Consider the following 17,770-nt stretch of genomic DNA (forward strand, 5'->3'; position numbering starts at 1 on the left):
TAAATCTGGATAATGTATTTAGAGGATGGGTCTTTTGTTGGCTCAGTAGGAATCAGTTTGGGTTAACGTGGCTTCATTGTTCTCCCTCACATAAAAATAACTGACGAGTGGGAAGAACAGCAACTTTCATAGATGATGAGAGGGGAATGTCACAGTTCCCTTGAAATAAATATTTGGCTGAAATGCAACAAATGTTTTGAAACAAAAATGTTTGCGTAAACTGAGTTTGTGAATGGGCAAATACTGTAGCTTTTCAGGTCTGATCCACCAAATACATATTTTATCACTAACAATTTAATTAAGGGCTCCTCCTCAGCCCACAGTCCTTTTAACAAATTATTAAGTGGGCCACTTATTAGAGTAACTGAGGAATTAGAGTCAATTTTACCTTAAAAATTTTAAACTTCCCATAGCAAACGGCTTTGTCCGATGCCCCAGTCTAATTGACATTCTTACAGATATCTCACAAGCTCCATTATACAGAAATCTGGAGACTTCTGTGTGCTCAAATTCATTGTCAGGCCACCAAATGGTCTCTCTCATTAGCCAAACTGTTTAGTCACCAGAAGTTTGCTCTCCTTTCCCATAGCCCAGGCTTGACCATAGGCTATGGCACTTTCATACCCATTTATGGGAGACATGCCACAGTAATGAAAGGACATGGACTTCTTCAGGCACAAATGTTTTTTATTTTGATCCTCTGAGATGGACTCCCTCTGACAGGAGACCTGGAACAGAGAGCTTTAACAACTGAATTCAAACACCTGCCTTGAGTTTGACACATTTTCTTGCTGGAAGAGAAGCTGTTATTTAAAAATCTTTTTAATAGTAGGTACTAGTAATAGCCATGGGCTATTAATAAGATGTATACCCATACATTGTGATTAACACATTGAAAATTGGTTCTGAAGTGCCCACCCCATTCCCTGCAGTAATTCGACAAAAATCCCCTTCACAGGCCTTTCAGTTGCAAAAGACAGAACCCTGCCTTTTTATGCGCTGGATCTTTTCTGTGGAGCACAGCCCTTTGTTCTTATGTCACTGTAGGATGTATAATAATAGCCTTCAAGATCCGGTGCAGTCATGAAAATAGTGTGCGATGTAACAACTGAAATGTTCCTGGAACATGACAGCCTTGTGGATAACCCAACTGAAAAAGTATAAATGCTGAAAGTGTGCATTAAAGCTAAATTCTTCACTTTTTTTATAATATCTATTTTTTTCCTTCTCCTGTCTGTGTGTTCGTATGTATTCCTTGCTTCTACAGGTCCACCTTTGTCCCCTTTATCCCTTCCTCCTCTTCTGCCTTTTTTCCTGGGTCCTTCCTCCTCCCTCCACTACAACCCATTCCACGTTTTCTCCTGGATTATCCTCTCTCTGTTCCAGTGTTTGATCCTGGGTGATTTCTCCTAGTTACCTCTATCCCATCCATTTCTTTTGTCAGCTTGTAATTTATTTTGTCTAAAACCTTTTACTTTTCTTTTTTTAAATCTATACCTGTGCTGCCTGATTTTATTGCCCCTTCTAATCCTTACCATCTAGACACTAAAGAAAATTCCCTCTTCAGCCATCCCACTTACATTGTATCCTCAGCAGCTTTGAAAAGTTCTGCTCTTTTTAAAATATAATTAATATGAAGATATTTTGTAAATATATTTTCTTGTAAATATCAAGGCCTATCCTGATGTTGACCTGCGCTTAGAATTTTTATTTAATTCAGTGTGAACTGAGGGTGAAATTTACCCTGTGCAGAGGGCCAGCGGGAGACCTGCTCACTATTTAAGATCCACTTATGCCCTGTTTTTACACAGGCTTTATGCTGGCCCTCTGCACAGGGATGCATTTCATTCTGTGGGTGTGATTCTTTTCTCACGGACCCCAATGTAAATCAGGAGTAACTCCACTGAAGTCAGTGGAGTGACACTGACTTAAACCAATTTTATACCAGAGAAAACTCAGACCCTCTCTGCACAAAACAACGGCAATATCAGGCTAATTCATTTGCTAAAATTAAAGCTGTGACCGATACAGACCTACCTTTGTTAATCAAGAAAGAGAGATTTTTTTAAAAGTACAGCATTTAAATAAAGCAGTGGAAAATGCTTACGTAAAACATATGGTATTTTAAAAATCATTTAGGAGAATGCATTAGAAAATTACTTGTTATGTTATTATAAACCAGAAATACTTTTGGGGGAAGGACAAGGAGAAGTATAAAGAAAAACAAGTGTAAAACTAATTAATTGGTAATTAGGTCCAAGGATGTGACAAAACAGGAGAGCCAGATTTGGAATCAAGCGGCCAGTATCTTGTTCCTTGGATCAATGGAGCTAAGAAGTGACACACTTGGGCTCCTGAGCCAGGCTTAGGACCACTCAGTGTTCAAACATCTCCTAGCCTGGGGGGGCCAACCTGAGCCTGAGAAGGAGCCAGAATTTACCAATGTACATTGCCAAAGAGCCACAATAATACATCAGCAGCCCCCCCATCAGCTCCCTCTCCCCACCCCCGCCGCTCCCAGTGACCAGCAGCCCCGCCGATCAGTGCCTCCTCCTCCCTCCCCGTACCTCTCGATCAGCTGTTTCCTGGCATGCAGGAGGCTCTGGGGGCAAAGGAGGAGGAACGAGGGTACAGCAGGCTCAGGGGAGGGGGCGGGAAGGGGTGGAGTGGGGGCAGGGCCTGTGGCAGAGCCAGGGGTTTGAGCAATGAGCTCCCCCCGGCACATTGGAAATTTGGCACCTGTAGCTCCAGCCCTGGAGTCGGTGCCTATACAAGGAGCCGCATATTAACTTCTAAAGAGCCTCATGTGGCTCCGGAGTCACAGGTTGGCCACCCCTGTCCTAGCCAGTCTGCGGAGTGTAGGGTGACCAGATGTCCCGATTTTATAGGGACAGTCCCGATTTTTGGGTCTTTTTCTTCTATGGGCTCCTATTACCCCCCACCCCCTGTCCTGATTTTTCACACTAGCTGTCTGGTCACCCTAGCGGAGTGGTATTAAGTGTCACTCTCCTGGCTGGAGGACTCCCCAGTGCAATCCCATCTACAAAGTTCAGGGCGTGACAGTTCATTTAATACAACGGTGGGGTCAGAATCCTTATCAAGACAATTGCTGAAGTGCAATACATGCAAATAAAAAATATCAATAAATCCACAAAAGGCTTTCCTATAAGAGCAACTTAACTGAAGGAATTTCCTTTTTTACAATATTTTTGTAGACGTTTATTTATTTATTTTTTTAACTCTCTGACATTTATTTGAAATGGATGATCCTAAAGCTTTTGTGTATTTTTTTCTTGGACTAAACTATTATTTACAGGGGGAGAGGGGCAAGAAAGGCTCTAGAGGGCCTAAAGGGGATAAGGGAGACCAAGGAGCGCCTGGATTAGATGCACCCTGTCCATTGGTATGTTCTGTTTTATAAAATGTTTTATTTTAAGATTTGTCAATGAGGAAGAAAGAAGGAAAACTTAAAGTAAATGATGGACATAAAGAGCACCCTGCTATAACAAAAGTCACATTGCTTAAATAAGGTCCTGCGCTGCTCCAACTGGAGTCTATGGCAAAGCTGTTTTCTTCAGTGTGAGGCAGGAACAGACCCTTAAAGAGCAATTGGGCTATAGAGTGACTTTGGCTTTGGCCCTTTCTTTTCAGGAGCTCAAAAAGGAATGGGTGAAATGGCAGGAGGCTGAGAGCAAAGGGGTTTTACTATGAAAGGAGAACCTTGGAACTCCCATGCCCCCACTTGCGGGTTGTTGTTCTTTGGCAATGTTTAATATCATCACCCTTAAGCAGCGATGAAATCTAAAATGCCTTCTTTTTTGCCTCTGAGCAGTGTCCATCTGATGTGTTTGTAAGGGAGTCACTCCTTGATAATGACACAGGGCACCCAGGTTAGGATACCCAGTGGGAAAACAAATTGGTGCGAAATCTGATGGGAGGTACAAAAAATGATCAAGATGGCCATGTCATTCAACATGACATTACCTCACTTCATTGGAAGCCTCTTTACATTTAAAAAGTAGCAAGAATTATCCAAATTATTTTCTAAAATACTAATGGAAAAACATAATGATATATGGCAGCAAGGATTATTTTATATATATCAATCATACCCTAGCTATTAAGGAAGCTCTGTGTGTCTAAAATGTTATCATTGATCTTTATAGTTCACCCCCCAGGTATATTATTTGCTCAAGCTGAAGAGTCACTTGTGTACCACAGTAATAAGTGCAGTGTATATGCCCAGACGGATCCTGCACAGAAGTTATTCTCTTTTGTTTCAAAGTGGGGACAGCAACTGAAGAGGATTTCTAAAAACAGAGATCCTCTTCCCACTCTCCCCCAACCAATAGAATCCTCCCAGATTTAACAAAATCAGAAAAGCATCTTCAGACTCACACAGAATATAGAACCGGCATGGCAACCTTTCCTACCGGTTATGTACTAGAGATTCAAACACCGATTATTTATGTACTGGGTATGTAGCTTGAGTGCCCTTTGATTATACCAGTGCGGGACTGGGCCTCTCCTCCCATGGCATGGAGGGGATGGCATTGACTGGAATAATTATAGTGGTTGATTTCATGAACAGGGACTCCGAGGTTTTAAAGGCGAGAAGGGTGAGCCGGGGTTACCTGGGCTGGACGGGCTGGATGCCCCTTGCCCATTGGTATGGTGTTACCTTCCCTTTCCTGCATGCTTCTGTTTGCTTTTCGTTCTTGATTGTTATTTTATGATACTTCCAAATAGTAGCATGAATTGTAAAACTACAGCAGTGGTGCCATCCTTACCAATCTCCATCCTACCTTCCCTCACACGGCTTGCTTCACAATATGACCCATAACACCCTTTGCAGTGAGTCACAGCTGCTACAGCCATCCCTTTGTAGTGTGGGGAGAAATGATGTTCTACCACATTACAGAGTATTAACAGAGTATTGTTCATAACTGCTTCATTTCTTCCTGTAAGATTTCCTTCAGAACCCCTGCTGGACCAATGCTTCGAAAGCTGACCCTCCAATACCTCAACTCTCTATTTGATCATTTGAAATGCTTAAATCCTCCATTAACTCTGCTGGCCAAGTGTGAATACTTGAAAGTAAAGTCTGACTCTCCTCCACACCGCCTATGCACCTCCCACATTTCAAAACAACCTATCAGAATGCAGACATAACTCTCAAACAATCCCTGAGAAACATACCAGTACAGTATTTCAAGTCATCAAGTTTCCAATAACTAATTTCTAATTATAAGAGTGTCCCGAAAAGACTGAAGCACTCCACTCTTATGTCATGACTTAACAAAAGACCTCACCTAAGTCATCTTTCAATCGCTTATGAGCAACATAAATGTCTGGAGGGAAATTATGGATTTTGCAGTGCATTCAGAATGTAAACAAATTTGGGCTCTAATGGAAGAATCTTTCAGAACTGAAGGACCTTCATGGAGAATCCCGTGCCAGCAGCTCCTTCTCTCTTGTGATAAGGGAGTGCCAGCTCAAACTCCTCTTCTGGCCTCAGCTTTGGCAGCAGGCCCAACATTTCTCCTTTCTGTTGTTCTTTAGTGTCTCAGAGAAGGTTACTCTTGACTTGAAGGCTGCCTAGTACATTTCCTGACATCCATCTTACTTGGCTGTTAAAGGGATATTATCATTTTAATGCCCCTTCCTAAATACTGTATCTAACCCAAATATGACAAAGCTGTTCTTGCCATCACACTAAAAAGCATCAGTTTATTCATTTACTCAAAAAAAAAAAAAAAAACTCAGCTCTAATGCAGTATCTGTTCCTTAGGGTATGTCTGGGAGCATGGGTAGGGCTTATGATAGTGTAACGTCAACCGACCCAGTTGTCAGCAGGCGGGATTGAACCAGGGACCTCTGGAGTTTAGTGCAGGAGCCTCTACCACATGAGCTAAAAGCCAACTGCCTGTTAAGCAGACTCATTAATCTCTCTCTCTAAGTGGTCTCAGTGCCACTAGATGGGACAGAACACCACACCCAGGAGGTGTGTGGGTTACAATAGCACCAACTGAGCTAGTGTGCTGAAAACAGCAGTGTGGACACACAGGTGGCAGCTCAGGCTAGCCACCTAAGTCCAAGCCACCCAAGCAACTGCCTGTGCCACAATGTCCACACTGCTGTTTTTATCCTGCTAGTTCAAGCAGAGCTACTGAGAGTCTGTAAGGTCTAAGGATTTACTAAAGGACAGTCAGTGGATTAAAACTCATGATCCTCCTAGTTTCCATTTCTAATTTGACAAGTCTGGGAACAGCTGTGACAGCATGGGTTGTACAAGCCCACCTGGGAGCCAGGGTATGGATTTGAGCAGCTAGCCTGTGTTGCCTTGGCTTTACTGCTGTTATTCAAGCTAGCTAGACCAAAGCTAGCACAGCTACATATGCTTCAGTCACACCTTTAGTTGCAGGCTAGAAATACCCCAAGAATGTTAGCGCCAAGTCCTACTCGGTGTTACACATGCACAACCACATTTGCAAAAGGTATGACCATAATCAGCTCATTTGACCTTCTTGGACCATAGACAAACTAATGGAAAATTATGTTTAAAAAAAAAGGGGGGGGGTGGACTTTACTGAGATACAGTTGCTGCATCTGAACTGAGTTTTTCCTGAGTAGATAAATACAGTGGTTGCCATTAAAATCTTTACAATTTTGCCTTTGCAAGTAGCTAATGTTACTGTCACTCCAAGTATTCCCTGCAGTTTGCACTTCAATTTTCTTTGCATAGTGAATAATTGTATACTTCTGTAATAATAGCCATCTTCAAAGGCCAAACTGTAAAGATTTTAATGGAAACTCCTATTCTGTGAATACTGGGTAAATAAACAAATTCTGCCCTCATTCACACATGTGATCTCAGAAGCTTAAAATGCAAAAGAACTGTTCAGTCAACTAGTTCACCTCCTGCAACTGCTAGTCACTTCTATACTGAACATTCCTAAATTGTATAAAACACTCTGAGAGCATCTCTAAATAAAAGGATTCTTCCACTACCCTGGAAGACTAGTTTATCTTCTCTGGCACTACTCCTTCCAACTGCAAATTGCACTGCAGGGCAGCAACATAATGTATGTCTATTTCATGACTATTTTTGTTATGGGAGACACGCCAGGAAATCTGGTGAAATGAAAATGCCAACAATATACAGTATTCTGGCATCCAAGCCTGTTTGAGACATTAAATAAGCATGTTTGTTGACCCAAAACTGTTAACACTTACTTCTGCCTGGCATTCTGTTGACACAACTTACTTCCATGCAGGATCTGCACAAATGTATGGAGTCTGAACTAATGCAAATCTGAAATATGGGAATCTAATGACTCATTACTAATAAGCATGTCCCACCTCCCTCCCTCTGCAAACTAGCCTGCAACAAACACTTCCTTGTGACCCTGTTCTTCCTTTGATCCCTAAACCATAACTCTCCAGCCTCCTGTTCCTTTACACACCTAACTTTCCATTTCCTCCTGCAATCCACTACACAATTCATTCCCCCCCACCACCAGCCTACCAATGGGAATGCACTTCTTCCCCAGTAAAGGATCCATAATCATTTATTTCCACAGTCCTGCAGCCTGGGGGAGGGAGCATTGCTGGGAGGCTACATTAAGAGAAAGGACTTTCTGTCATCACCCAGTGATATTTGATCCATCAAAGTTGCTTATCCATGTACTTCAGTTAACTAGCTTCTCTCTCATTATAACCTTGTTCATTTTCTTCTCTTTGTTTTTTCTTTTCTTTTTAAAAAATGAGATGGTAAGCTGTGGAAACGTCTCCTACAATAGTTAAGAAGCTAAGAATAAACTAATTTGATTGAAGAAAATGGGTCCAATTCATCCTTTGTATAATTTCACTGACTGCAGTAGAGTTACATCAGGAGTGTATATGACCCAATAGCTTGAACTGTTAGAGCAGTTGTAGGCATCTTCTATAAGGATTTGATTGAACTGTCTAACTATCAATGGCCTAACTTGTTAGGTTAGGCTGTTTACCTGTTTATTATCCCAGTAATATCTCCCCACCATCCTCTATTGCCTGTTTAACAAGGCTGGTTAGTGCTGATCTGAGTAGAATTAACGATAACAATTCACGAAAATTCATCTACCAGTTACCAAGACAAAGGTCACCCTGTTTGTTTACTTTCAGTATCCAAATGTTTACAGGATACAAAACTTTTTCAAAATAAAAACGCTCTAAACCTATATAGGGATGTCTGATCCTGCAATCCTTTAGTGCAGGATCCTGCCAACTTCAAAAGGAATTCTGCACAAGAAAGGCTTGAAGGTTTGGGCCATGTGAGAATACAGGCCTAATCCCATCCATTTTGTTGAGGCAAAATGCCTATATGGCCAGCTATTCAGGATGCCACAAAGGGGTTGTAAAGCTGTCTTAAAGGGGCAGCTAAAGATTCCTTCATGGTAGAGGAATCCTTATCTGGTGTGAAGCCAACTCTACTACTCCACCTCCCAGACTCTCTCAGTGTAGGAACATGTTGGGGCAGAAGGAATGTGACTGGAGTGGTCTGCATTCCAGCAATCCCTACAAACATAATGGCCCCAAGTAAGCTATTGCCAGCCAGCACAATTAAGAGTACCTGAGGCTGCTCTAGGTTATCCCAGGGGTTGAATTGGTCCTGGTTGTACCCAGGATTAGGGGTAGGTAAGAAAGAAAGATAGTGGAAAACAGCCCTTTTAAAGAAAAGTGCACCCATTTTCCTCAGTCCAGAGCTCTAACTACCACCTGGTAGTAAGCATTTAAAATAATTAGGATTTTAATTAGGTTGAGCATGGCAGCAGCCATCTTGATGAAAAGTGACAGCAGAAGTAAGGGAGTCTGATGTCAAAGACCAAATACATTTTCAATCAAATTTATAGATGTTATAGTTAACATTAAAAACAAACTTTTGCATTTAGATATGAAATATTTTGCTTCATTATTAAACAGTTAAGTTCCTGTTGTGACAGTGAAATAAGCTTTCAAAGCAGGGTGAAATCAGTTTTATAATCCATTCTCCCAAATCAGTGTCCCATGCCACCACTATAGAAATTGAGCAAAATGGAGGCAGTAATTTCTTTTAATATATTCTCAGAGCCTCCATCTGGATGGCATTGATTCTGGGCTTCACCCCAACACTAAGGGATTAGCCAGCCGCACCAGAAAAACACTTTGCATCCATTTCAAACCAGCACTGAAAATGCCTCAATCCCACACTACGCTGTGCTTTTTGTGGGGAGTGAAAACACTTTAAAAATGGGCCAATTGGGCCAAGATTATCTGTACAGTAACTCCTCACTTAACATTGTAGTTATGTTCCTGAAAAATGCGACTTTAAGCGAAATGATGTTAAGCGAATCCAATTTCCCCATAAGCATTAATGTAAATGAGGGGGTTAGGTTCCAGGGAAATTTTTTTCACCGGTGTATGTGTGTGTGTGTGTGTATATATATATACACACACACACACACACACACAGAGTATAAGTTTTAAACAAACAATTTAATACTGCTACAGTCATGATGATTGTGAAGCTTGGTTGAGGTGGAGGAGTCAGAGGGTGGGATATTTCCCACGGAATGCCTTACTGCTAAATGATGAACTAGCAATTGGCTGAGCCCTCAATGGTTAACTCTCACACTCTACAAAGCAGCAGGAATGGAGGGAGGGGAGACACCGTGTGAGAGAGAGAGATGCGCATTTCCCCTTTAAGTATGCTGACCCTACTCTTAAGTACGCTGCCTTGTTAATTAGATCAGCTTGCTGAGACTGCAGCTGCTGCCAGCAAGCTCCCTCCATCCTGAGCCCTGTTGTGTGTGTCACCTGCTCTATGGAAGATGGGGTAAGCGGGGTGCAGGAGCAGGGGGGAGAGGGACACCCTGATAGCACTTCCTGCAAACAGTGGACAAATCAGGCAGCTGTCAAATGATGTTAGAAGGGAGCATTGCACAAACTTTAAATGAGCATGTTCCCTAATTGATCAGCAACGTAACAACGTTAACCGGGACGACTAAGTGAGGAGTTACTGTATCTGTCCTGTTATTATAGTAATAAAATTTATATTATGGTAGTGCCCAAACATCCCACTCTAGTATGCCCAAACACGGATAAAGAGGCAGTCCCCACTATGAACACCTTGCAATCTAGAATCTTCAAAATTGTTTAAAGTACCAAACCATATCCTGAACTGGTGTTCTAACAAATCTGCGACTGCCACACCTTTTTCTTTGTGCCCTATATGCTGTATAGGGTTTGCCAGTGCCCCTATTTGTATCTCCTTCCTTGCTATTGAAGAATATCTACAAATAGAATAAAAGTGTCAAGCAGTGCAACACAGAGATTTCTGATGTCTCAGCAGATTTGACACAAGGGATTTCTTGACATTTAGAAATAAGGACCATACAGCCAAGACATAAGAAAGCGTAACTCCCAATGAAATTTGCTCAAGTGGACAAAGTGACCATTCTTCACTCAATGCTAAAGCCAGCCCAGATAAATGAAAATATTTTCTAGACATTCCTGCAAGTCCAGATGTTAGTGCAGCGTTTGTGATCCGCTTTGCTGTATGTTGTCAGGAATGGCACGTCACCTACAAATTATGACATGGAATCACGCATGACAACATAACCAGCAAGTTCATGTCTCCCACTGCCAACATCCTGATACGTTTTACTCCTGAATTGCAGCTTTTATGTTTCCCTCTTCAAGGAAAACAGGGCCAAACACATTTTCTGAGCAGAACTAGAGCATATATTCATAACCCTGCAGCCTAATACCCATCAACAGGAAGCCTGTGTGTGTTCCCTGCACAACACAGACAAATTTCCCTCTTGAATCTCTGGTTTCGGATTGAACCCTAACCAGGTCTTTCAGCCAGAAAAATGGGTCACCCAAAACAGAAGGGGGGAAATTATATATATTAGGACATTCATCTCAGCCCAACTCAGACTTAAAATGTTTGTTGCAGCTATATTAGTTAACCCTTTCCTTCCTTCCGTTTGGCTTTGTCTCCTGATCCTAAACTGTGTTTGTTTCCTTCTTTGTTGTAGGGGGAAGATGGCTTGCCAGTTCAGGGCTGCTGGAACAAGGTAAAATAATCTTGGAACTTCTATGACTGTGCTGAATTAAAGGTGTTGATGCATTTTGCAGAAGCTTTTCTGTGAGTCTTTCTAATAACAAAACAGATGTGAAAAGCATGCAGTGGATTTTCAGTGCCAATGCTCATGGCAAGCAAGGACCAAAACTGTCCATTTGATTTATCCAATAATACACAAATAAAATAGGTTAAAAATGATGGAATTCTATTGGCAACCCTGAATATTCCAGGCTTAAAAAATATCTTATAGTGGCACAGAATCAAAACTCATTAGCTGTGTTATATTCCTACATATCAATATATTATTAGTAAATAATCCTTTTATCCATAGATCTCAAAGTACTTTGCAAAGATGGGTAAGCACAGTTATCCCCATTTGGGGGGAAACTGAGGCACATAAAAAGCCAACATTTTGAAAGTGGAGTGCCTAATATTAAGCACCTGAATCCATTTTAGGCACCCAAATAAAGGTAATTGATCTGATTTTCAGAGGTTCTAAACACCTGCAGATCTAGTAGATGTAAACTGAGTTAATCTGGAGTTACTGGTGTAAATTGAAACAGAAATCTCTTATATGTGGTTGGGTTGTTGTTTTAAATTGTTATTACAGCCAATCCAGCATGCTAAGATAAAAAACAAGACAAATAAACTAAAGCTCCAAATTTCCTTCCAATAACCTTCTGCCTGGGTTATAATTAGCATACAGTACTTTATGTTTTACAACTGAGGAGGTTTTAAAAGCTCTGAAGGGAACAGTACAGCTGGGATTTTCACAGAGCCTAAAGGAGTCAGACATATAACTCCCATTGACTTTCAGTAGGAATTGGGTACTTAACTCCCTTAGTCCCCTTTGGAAATTCCAATCTAAAGATATAATGATAATTCAAGCTCTAGTGCTGTGATCAGCTCTAATGCTGTTTATAATATTGACTGGGAATTTCAGGTTTTAGTCCTGGCTGTATAAGGTGTAACATGATTCAGTGGCTGGAAGTTGACGCTAGACAAATTCAGACTGGAAACAAGGCATACATTTTAAACGGTGAGAGTAATTAAACATTGGTACAATTTACCAGGGGGTGTGGTGGATTCTCCATCACTGAAACTTTTAAAATCACGATTGGATGTTTTTCTCAAGGATCTGCTCTAGGAATTATGTTGGGGAAGTTCTATGGCCTGTGCTATACAGGAGGTCAGACCAAATGATCACAATGTCCCTTCTAGCCTTGGAATCTATGGATCTATGTTCAACTGAAATACTCTGTAGCCTTGGACAAGTCACATGGGACCTAATATTCAAAACCTGCCTCTAACTTTGGGTGCCCAACTTTAGACATCTCAGGCCTGATTTTTCAGTGCTGCTGAGCACCTGCAACTCTCATGCATTTCACTTGCAATTGTAGGTGTTTGGCACCACTAAAATTTAGGCCCTTGGTTTCTAAATTAAGACATCCACAATTGAAGGATTCTAAGTCCTTTTCTGATCATTTAGGTCTTAACTTCAGTGTGTTCATGAAAAAAGGGGGTGTATTATCTACCTCACAGGGCACTTTGAAGATCAATTAATTAACTGATTTGTAAAGTGCTTTGAGCTCTTTGGATAAAGGTTGCTGTTTAAGTGAAAAATAGAATTACTATGCCAAATCCTGGCCCGAGTGTATCCAGGATGGAAAGCGCTCAAACTCTATGGTCTGCCTGAGCTTTGCAGTCATGACAGTTTGTGCTAATTCTGAAAGGACACGCTACCTGAGGCAACTCAGAGCCCTTACAAGGCTGCCCAAAACCTATCCCATCCCAGGGATACTCCCCCCAACCAAGTCCTTGAGGAGGACATCAAAGGAGGCACTGAGACCATGCAAGAGGAATAGGTATGACCCCCTCTCCCCCAAGCAGGCTGACAGCTATGCAAGAAGAAATTTACATCTTCGAAATGGAAATATCAGATGGAAATATAGGGGCTCCCTGACCTGAAGATTCCAATCAATGATCGACTCTCAGACATGCACTTACACAAACCTTGTAATAACATGTTTTCTTTAAAGAAAGACAGCATAGAAACCTATTCAGGTCCCTTCTTTTCCCTTCATTTTCTGCAGTTCAGCTGCATAGGAGTTCTTGATGCCCTATAGCCATTTCAGGCTTATGCATCCATCAGTGCCACTCTTCAGGTTCTGGGTCATTATTATTAGTATTACCTGTTGTTTACATTAGTGCAGAAAGCAGCTCCACAAACAGCAATTTCAATAGGTAAGGTGGGGCTGAGGCGGGTGGAGAGTCATCCAACATTGTACCCCCTCCTTCCCAACCAGACAAATGAAAATGGTCATTCCTGAGGTTCTTGATTGCTTCCTCAACTGCTGTGTGTTCTGGAGCATGCTCAGATAACAAGGTCCCCTCAGCTGTGTTTCCCTCCATTAAGAAATCCTTGCAGCTGTTTGAATTGTGAAACTAACACAGGTTTATGTTTTCTTTTGCAGTGATGGTTCTAACCATGGACTGGCCTGTGTGTGTTTTGTACATAGAATATTTATTTTTATACAATGTTCTTTTCTGAAATGCCAAGAAGTTATACATTTTACAAATTATCAAAAGCTACATATATTTTGTACAGAAAATACTAAATTGCCCTTTTTCTGTTTGTCAATCCTTTATATAATTCTGTGTCTATATTATGCTTATATTGTTGTGGAGTCCAGCTGTAATATTTGCATGATATTTGTGCACACTTGATAAGTATTGGAACTTAATAAATTATTGCATTCAGGTGCCAAAAGGAACTGCCCTATATAGATCTGAAGGTCATTTCCCTTGCCAAATCGGGAGAATTAAAGAATATTTGAAGTGTTATGGATTTTATTATTAAAATGAAATATGACAATGTTACCTTTTTGTGAATAAACTATGGTGTTGCTGGGGAAAGCCTGGGGCAGCCAGCAGTGCTATTAAAATGAGGGACTTCTATCTTCTATTTATTACATCAATTTAGAGCATAAGGGCTTTCTTACTCAGTTTGCCATATCCTAGTGCAACCAAACCACCACTAGAGGACACTACTGGTGCTATTTTAACAAAGGTGCCCATTCATCAGTGAGGATGTTTAGGCAGCAAAACATGTACAAACATACAGAATCTGTCTTAAACTCTTGTAACTAGTTAAGATGGTATGTCTCACATTACCAGTTAGCCACCAGCATTTGTGATTATGGCACCAGTCCAGCAAGGTACTCAAGTACCTGTCTAATTTTAAGCACAAATAGTCCCCTTAAAGTCAATGGAACTATGCACATTCTTAACATTAAGTAGTCGCTTGAATGCCTTGATGAATAGAGACCTAAATGAATACTTACTGTACATACAAATACACATTTAGTGTCAAGTATCAGGGGGTAGCTGTGTTAGTCTGTATCCACAAAAACAACAAGGAGTCCGGTGGTACCTTAAAGACTAACAAATTTATTTGGGCATAAGCTTTCGTGGGTAAAAAACCTCACTTCTTCAGATGCATCCGAAGAAGTGAGGTTTTTTACCCACGAAAGCTTATGCCCAAATAAATCTGTTAGTCTTTAAGGTGCCACCGGACATTTAGTGTCAATCATAGGGTTTCATGCACATTTGCAGAAGAAAATAATCGTAATTTGCATATGCACATCTTAAATACTCTTCTTGGCTTACCTATATTAATGTCTCAATTCCAAGGTGCCCACTCAGATAACACTATGTTAGTAGGTTAAAGAGAACATCACAGTGTATGTTACAGAAGCAGTAAAAGAACACAATGGGTGCCACACTAGTGTAGCAACTGACCTCCATATATAAAGACCACTTGAAAGAGATTGCTAAATCATAAATCTCAATTTGATATAATTATGCACAAGCCAAACTGTGATTCTAATAACATAGAAACTCCATTCGTGCTTGTGCATTTCACATTGTACACAACGGACCGAATTCAGTCATGACATAAGTGCAGTTCCCACTAAAATAAATCCATTTATGCCTTGGTTGAATTTTGCCCACTGTGTGTGTTATGTATTGGAACGAAAGGGATGATGTTTAATTCCTAAAACTTGTGCACCTTTTGTAGCCCAGGTCTGAAAGGTGAAACACTAGGAATAAAGTTTGCAATTGGGGGATAGAAGGGAAGCTAATAGTGTCAAAAAAATCACAGTGGAGATGAACAAAGTGTACTCCATCAATTGAACTAAACAGAGGTGTTGAAATCAAGCTGTTTAATGCAATACTGCAGGTCTCTCACAATTTTGCTATATATTCCCTCCAAAGTACCTGCAGTACTGTATGTATCAGTCTTACATAAAAAGAATCCCTTATCTATGCAGTATAAGGAGGGTGAACACCTGGTTTGAGAAACTGCAAGTTAAAAAAGCCCCGGTATACAGTACGTATCATATCCAGAGGACTCCCAATTTGTTATCTTAGCCAACAGATTCGTCTTTGTTGCTACAATATAAACAGAACTGTCATTGCCCTGGGTTAAGACTCTTTATTTGAAACGATATAGCATGAGAACTAACAACTGTATAGCACTATTTTTTCATAAAAACATTGATATCAAATCCAGCTACCTGTTACAAGGTTGTGGAGTGTGGCTGGCACGGGCAGCAGTTATCTGAACACGAACTGATACTACCCAATTCTAGTCTTATAATTGGATCAGACACAAAAAAGTCAGCCAGTACAAAAGTCAAAATAAAACCCTGTCCTAATAGTAACCCTGTTACTGAGTCCTTGTGGGGTTGTTACGGCGTTAGAGAGGAATTCCTTTGCTAACCTTGTACCAAGAAACAACCAAGATGAATCATTCCAACCCTTTCTAAAAATGGTGGCTGTACTTAAACAGCTGGCATTGACAAACTCCTAAGAAAATTCACAACTGTCTGCTTTTTGTCTGTCCCTTTCCTGTTTTCTGAATGTGTTCTTCTTTGTTGCATGGCATGAATTTGTCACGGCAAGATTTTTTTTTTATCTACAAGAAAACAAAACTTACAACGGTAACATTGTTTTACATGGCAACTGAAAGTTAATTCATGCGCTCAGAGGAGTATGATATTTGTTTATTATTTCTCAGGGTGTTTTTCAGCTGATAAATTTATGGGGAAGGAAGCCATTGTCTGAGGCATCAGGGACCTTGAAATGAAATTGCCAGAGCTCTTGGAAGCTGCTAAATCATGACAGTAAAATAGGGTTGCCAACTTTCTACTCGCACAAAACCAAAACACCCTTGCCCTGCCCGGCCACTCCTCTGAGGCCCCACCCCCACCCTACCCCTTCTCCAAGGCCCAGCCCCCCGTTCACTCCATCCCCTCTCTCCCTGTTGCTCGCTTTCCCCGCCCTCATTCACTAGGTCATTTTCACCGGGCTGGCTCAGGGGTTGAGGTGCAGGAGGGGGCTCCATGCTGAGGCAGGGGGTTGGGGTGTGGAAGGGGGTGAGGGCTCCGGCTGGGGGTGCAGGCTCTGGTGTGGGGCCAGGAATGAGGGATTTAGGATGCAGAAGGGGGCTCCAGGCTGGGGCTGAAGGGTTCAGAGTGTGGAAGGGGCCTCTGGGTTGGGGCAGTAGTTGAGGTACTGGGGGTGTGAGGGCTCTGGCTGGGGGTGCAGGCTCTGGGGCGGGGCTGGGAATGAGAGGTTTGGGTTGCAGGAGGGTGCTCCAGGCTGGGATCGAGGAGTTTGGAGGGGGATCAGGGCTGGGGCAGGAGGTCAGGGGTGCAGGCTCCAAGCAGCGCTTACCTCAAGAAGCTCCCGGAAGCAGCAGCATGTCCCCCCTCCGGATCCTATGCGGAGGAAGCCCCATCCGCAGGTGCTGCCCCATCCGCAGGCACCACCCCCTCAGCTCCTATTGGCCGTAGTTCCCCACCAATAGGAGCTGCAGAGCTGGGGTTTGGGGCGGGAGCATCATGCGGAGCCCCCCGGCTGCCCCATGCATAGGAGCCGGAGGGGGAACATGCTGCTGCTTCTGGGAGCCGTGCAGAGCCATGGCAGGCAGGGAGCCTGCCTTAGCCCCGCTGCGCCACCGACCGGACTTTTAACGGCCTGATCAGCAGTGCTGACTGAAGCCGCCAGGGTCCCTTTTTGACTGGGTGTTCTGGTCGAAAACTGGACACCTGGCAACCCTACAGAAAAAAGAGAGAGGTTTTGGGAGCAATAGACAACATGGGCTTGATGTTCCTGTCACTTACTCCTTTATTGCACCAGTGTAACTCCAGTGGCTTCAGTAGAGTTGTTACTGCTTTACACCAGGGTAAATGAAGGGCGAATCAAAGACCAATTGCTGCAGCTCGAACCCACTTCCTTTTAGTCAGCAATGTGCAAGTACACACACCCAGCAACTGTCAGCTCATGCTCCTCTCCCCACTTCTTTGTTCAGCTTTTCTTCCAACAATTCCATTCAGAGCTTTGGGTTGGCCTGTTCTCTAAATAATTTCCAAGATATCACTAGGCTGTGAATTACTGAGTCTGGATATGAGATCTTAGGCCTTTCAGGTTTGTTTAACATTCCCTCTGTGGTTTCCTAAAGAAGTCACTGCACATTTTAAAAATGTCACTGCAGTTTTTGTGTTGCAGTTTGACCCGCACCCATCCTCAGTGGCAGTGATGGGGTAAAATATCAAAGAGATCAGCACATCCAGGTCCCATGCACTGAAGGGGTCC

The 17,770-nt window shown here is 42.1% G+C and overlaps 1 protein-coding gene across 34 annotated transcripts in view; it reads left to right on the plus strand.

Moving 5' to 3' along the window:
• Positions 1 to 17,770, plus strand: part of COL13A1 (collagen type XIII alpha 1 chain) — a 171,776-nt gene that overhangs the window by 145,212 nt on the left and 8,794 nt on the right. For 29 of the 34 annotated variants that reach the window (XM_065551905.1, XM_065551916.1, XM_065551930.1 and 26 more), the window contains 2 exons: positions 3,317 to 3,403; positions 11,061 to 11,099. In XM_065551905.1, the coding sequence (XP_065407977.1) occupies positions 3,317 to 3,403; positions 11,061 to 11,099 (126 nt within the window). Of the gene's footprint in view, positions 1 to 3,316; positions 3,404 to 11,060; positions 11,100 to 13,581; positions 14,056 to 17,770 lie in introns of those variants that run through there. The other 5 variants (XM_065551907.1, XM_065551920.1, XM_065551927.1 and 2 more) reach the window with 1 other exon arrangement.

Source organism: Chrysemys picta, chromosome 7 (genome assembly GCF_011386835.1).
Source record: "Chrysemys picta bellii isolate R12L10 chromosome 7, ASM1138683v2, whole genome shotgun sequence".
NCBI classification, from domain to species: Eukaryota; Metazoa; Chordata; order Testudines; family Emydidae; genus Chrysemys; species Chrysemys picta.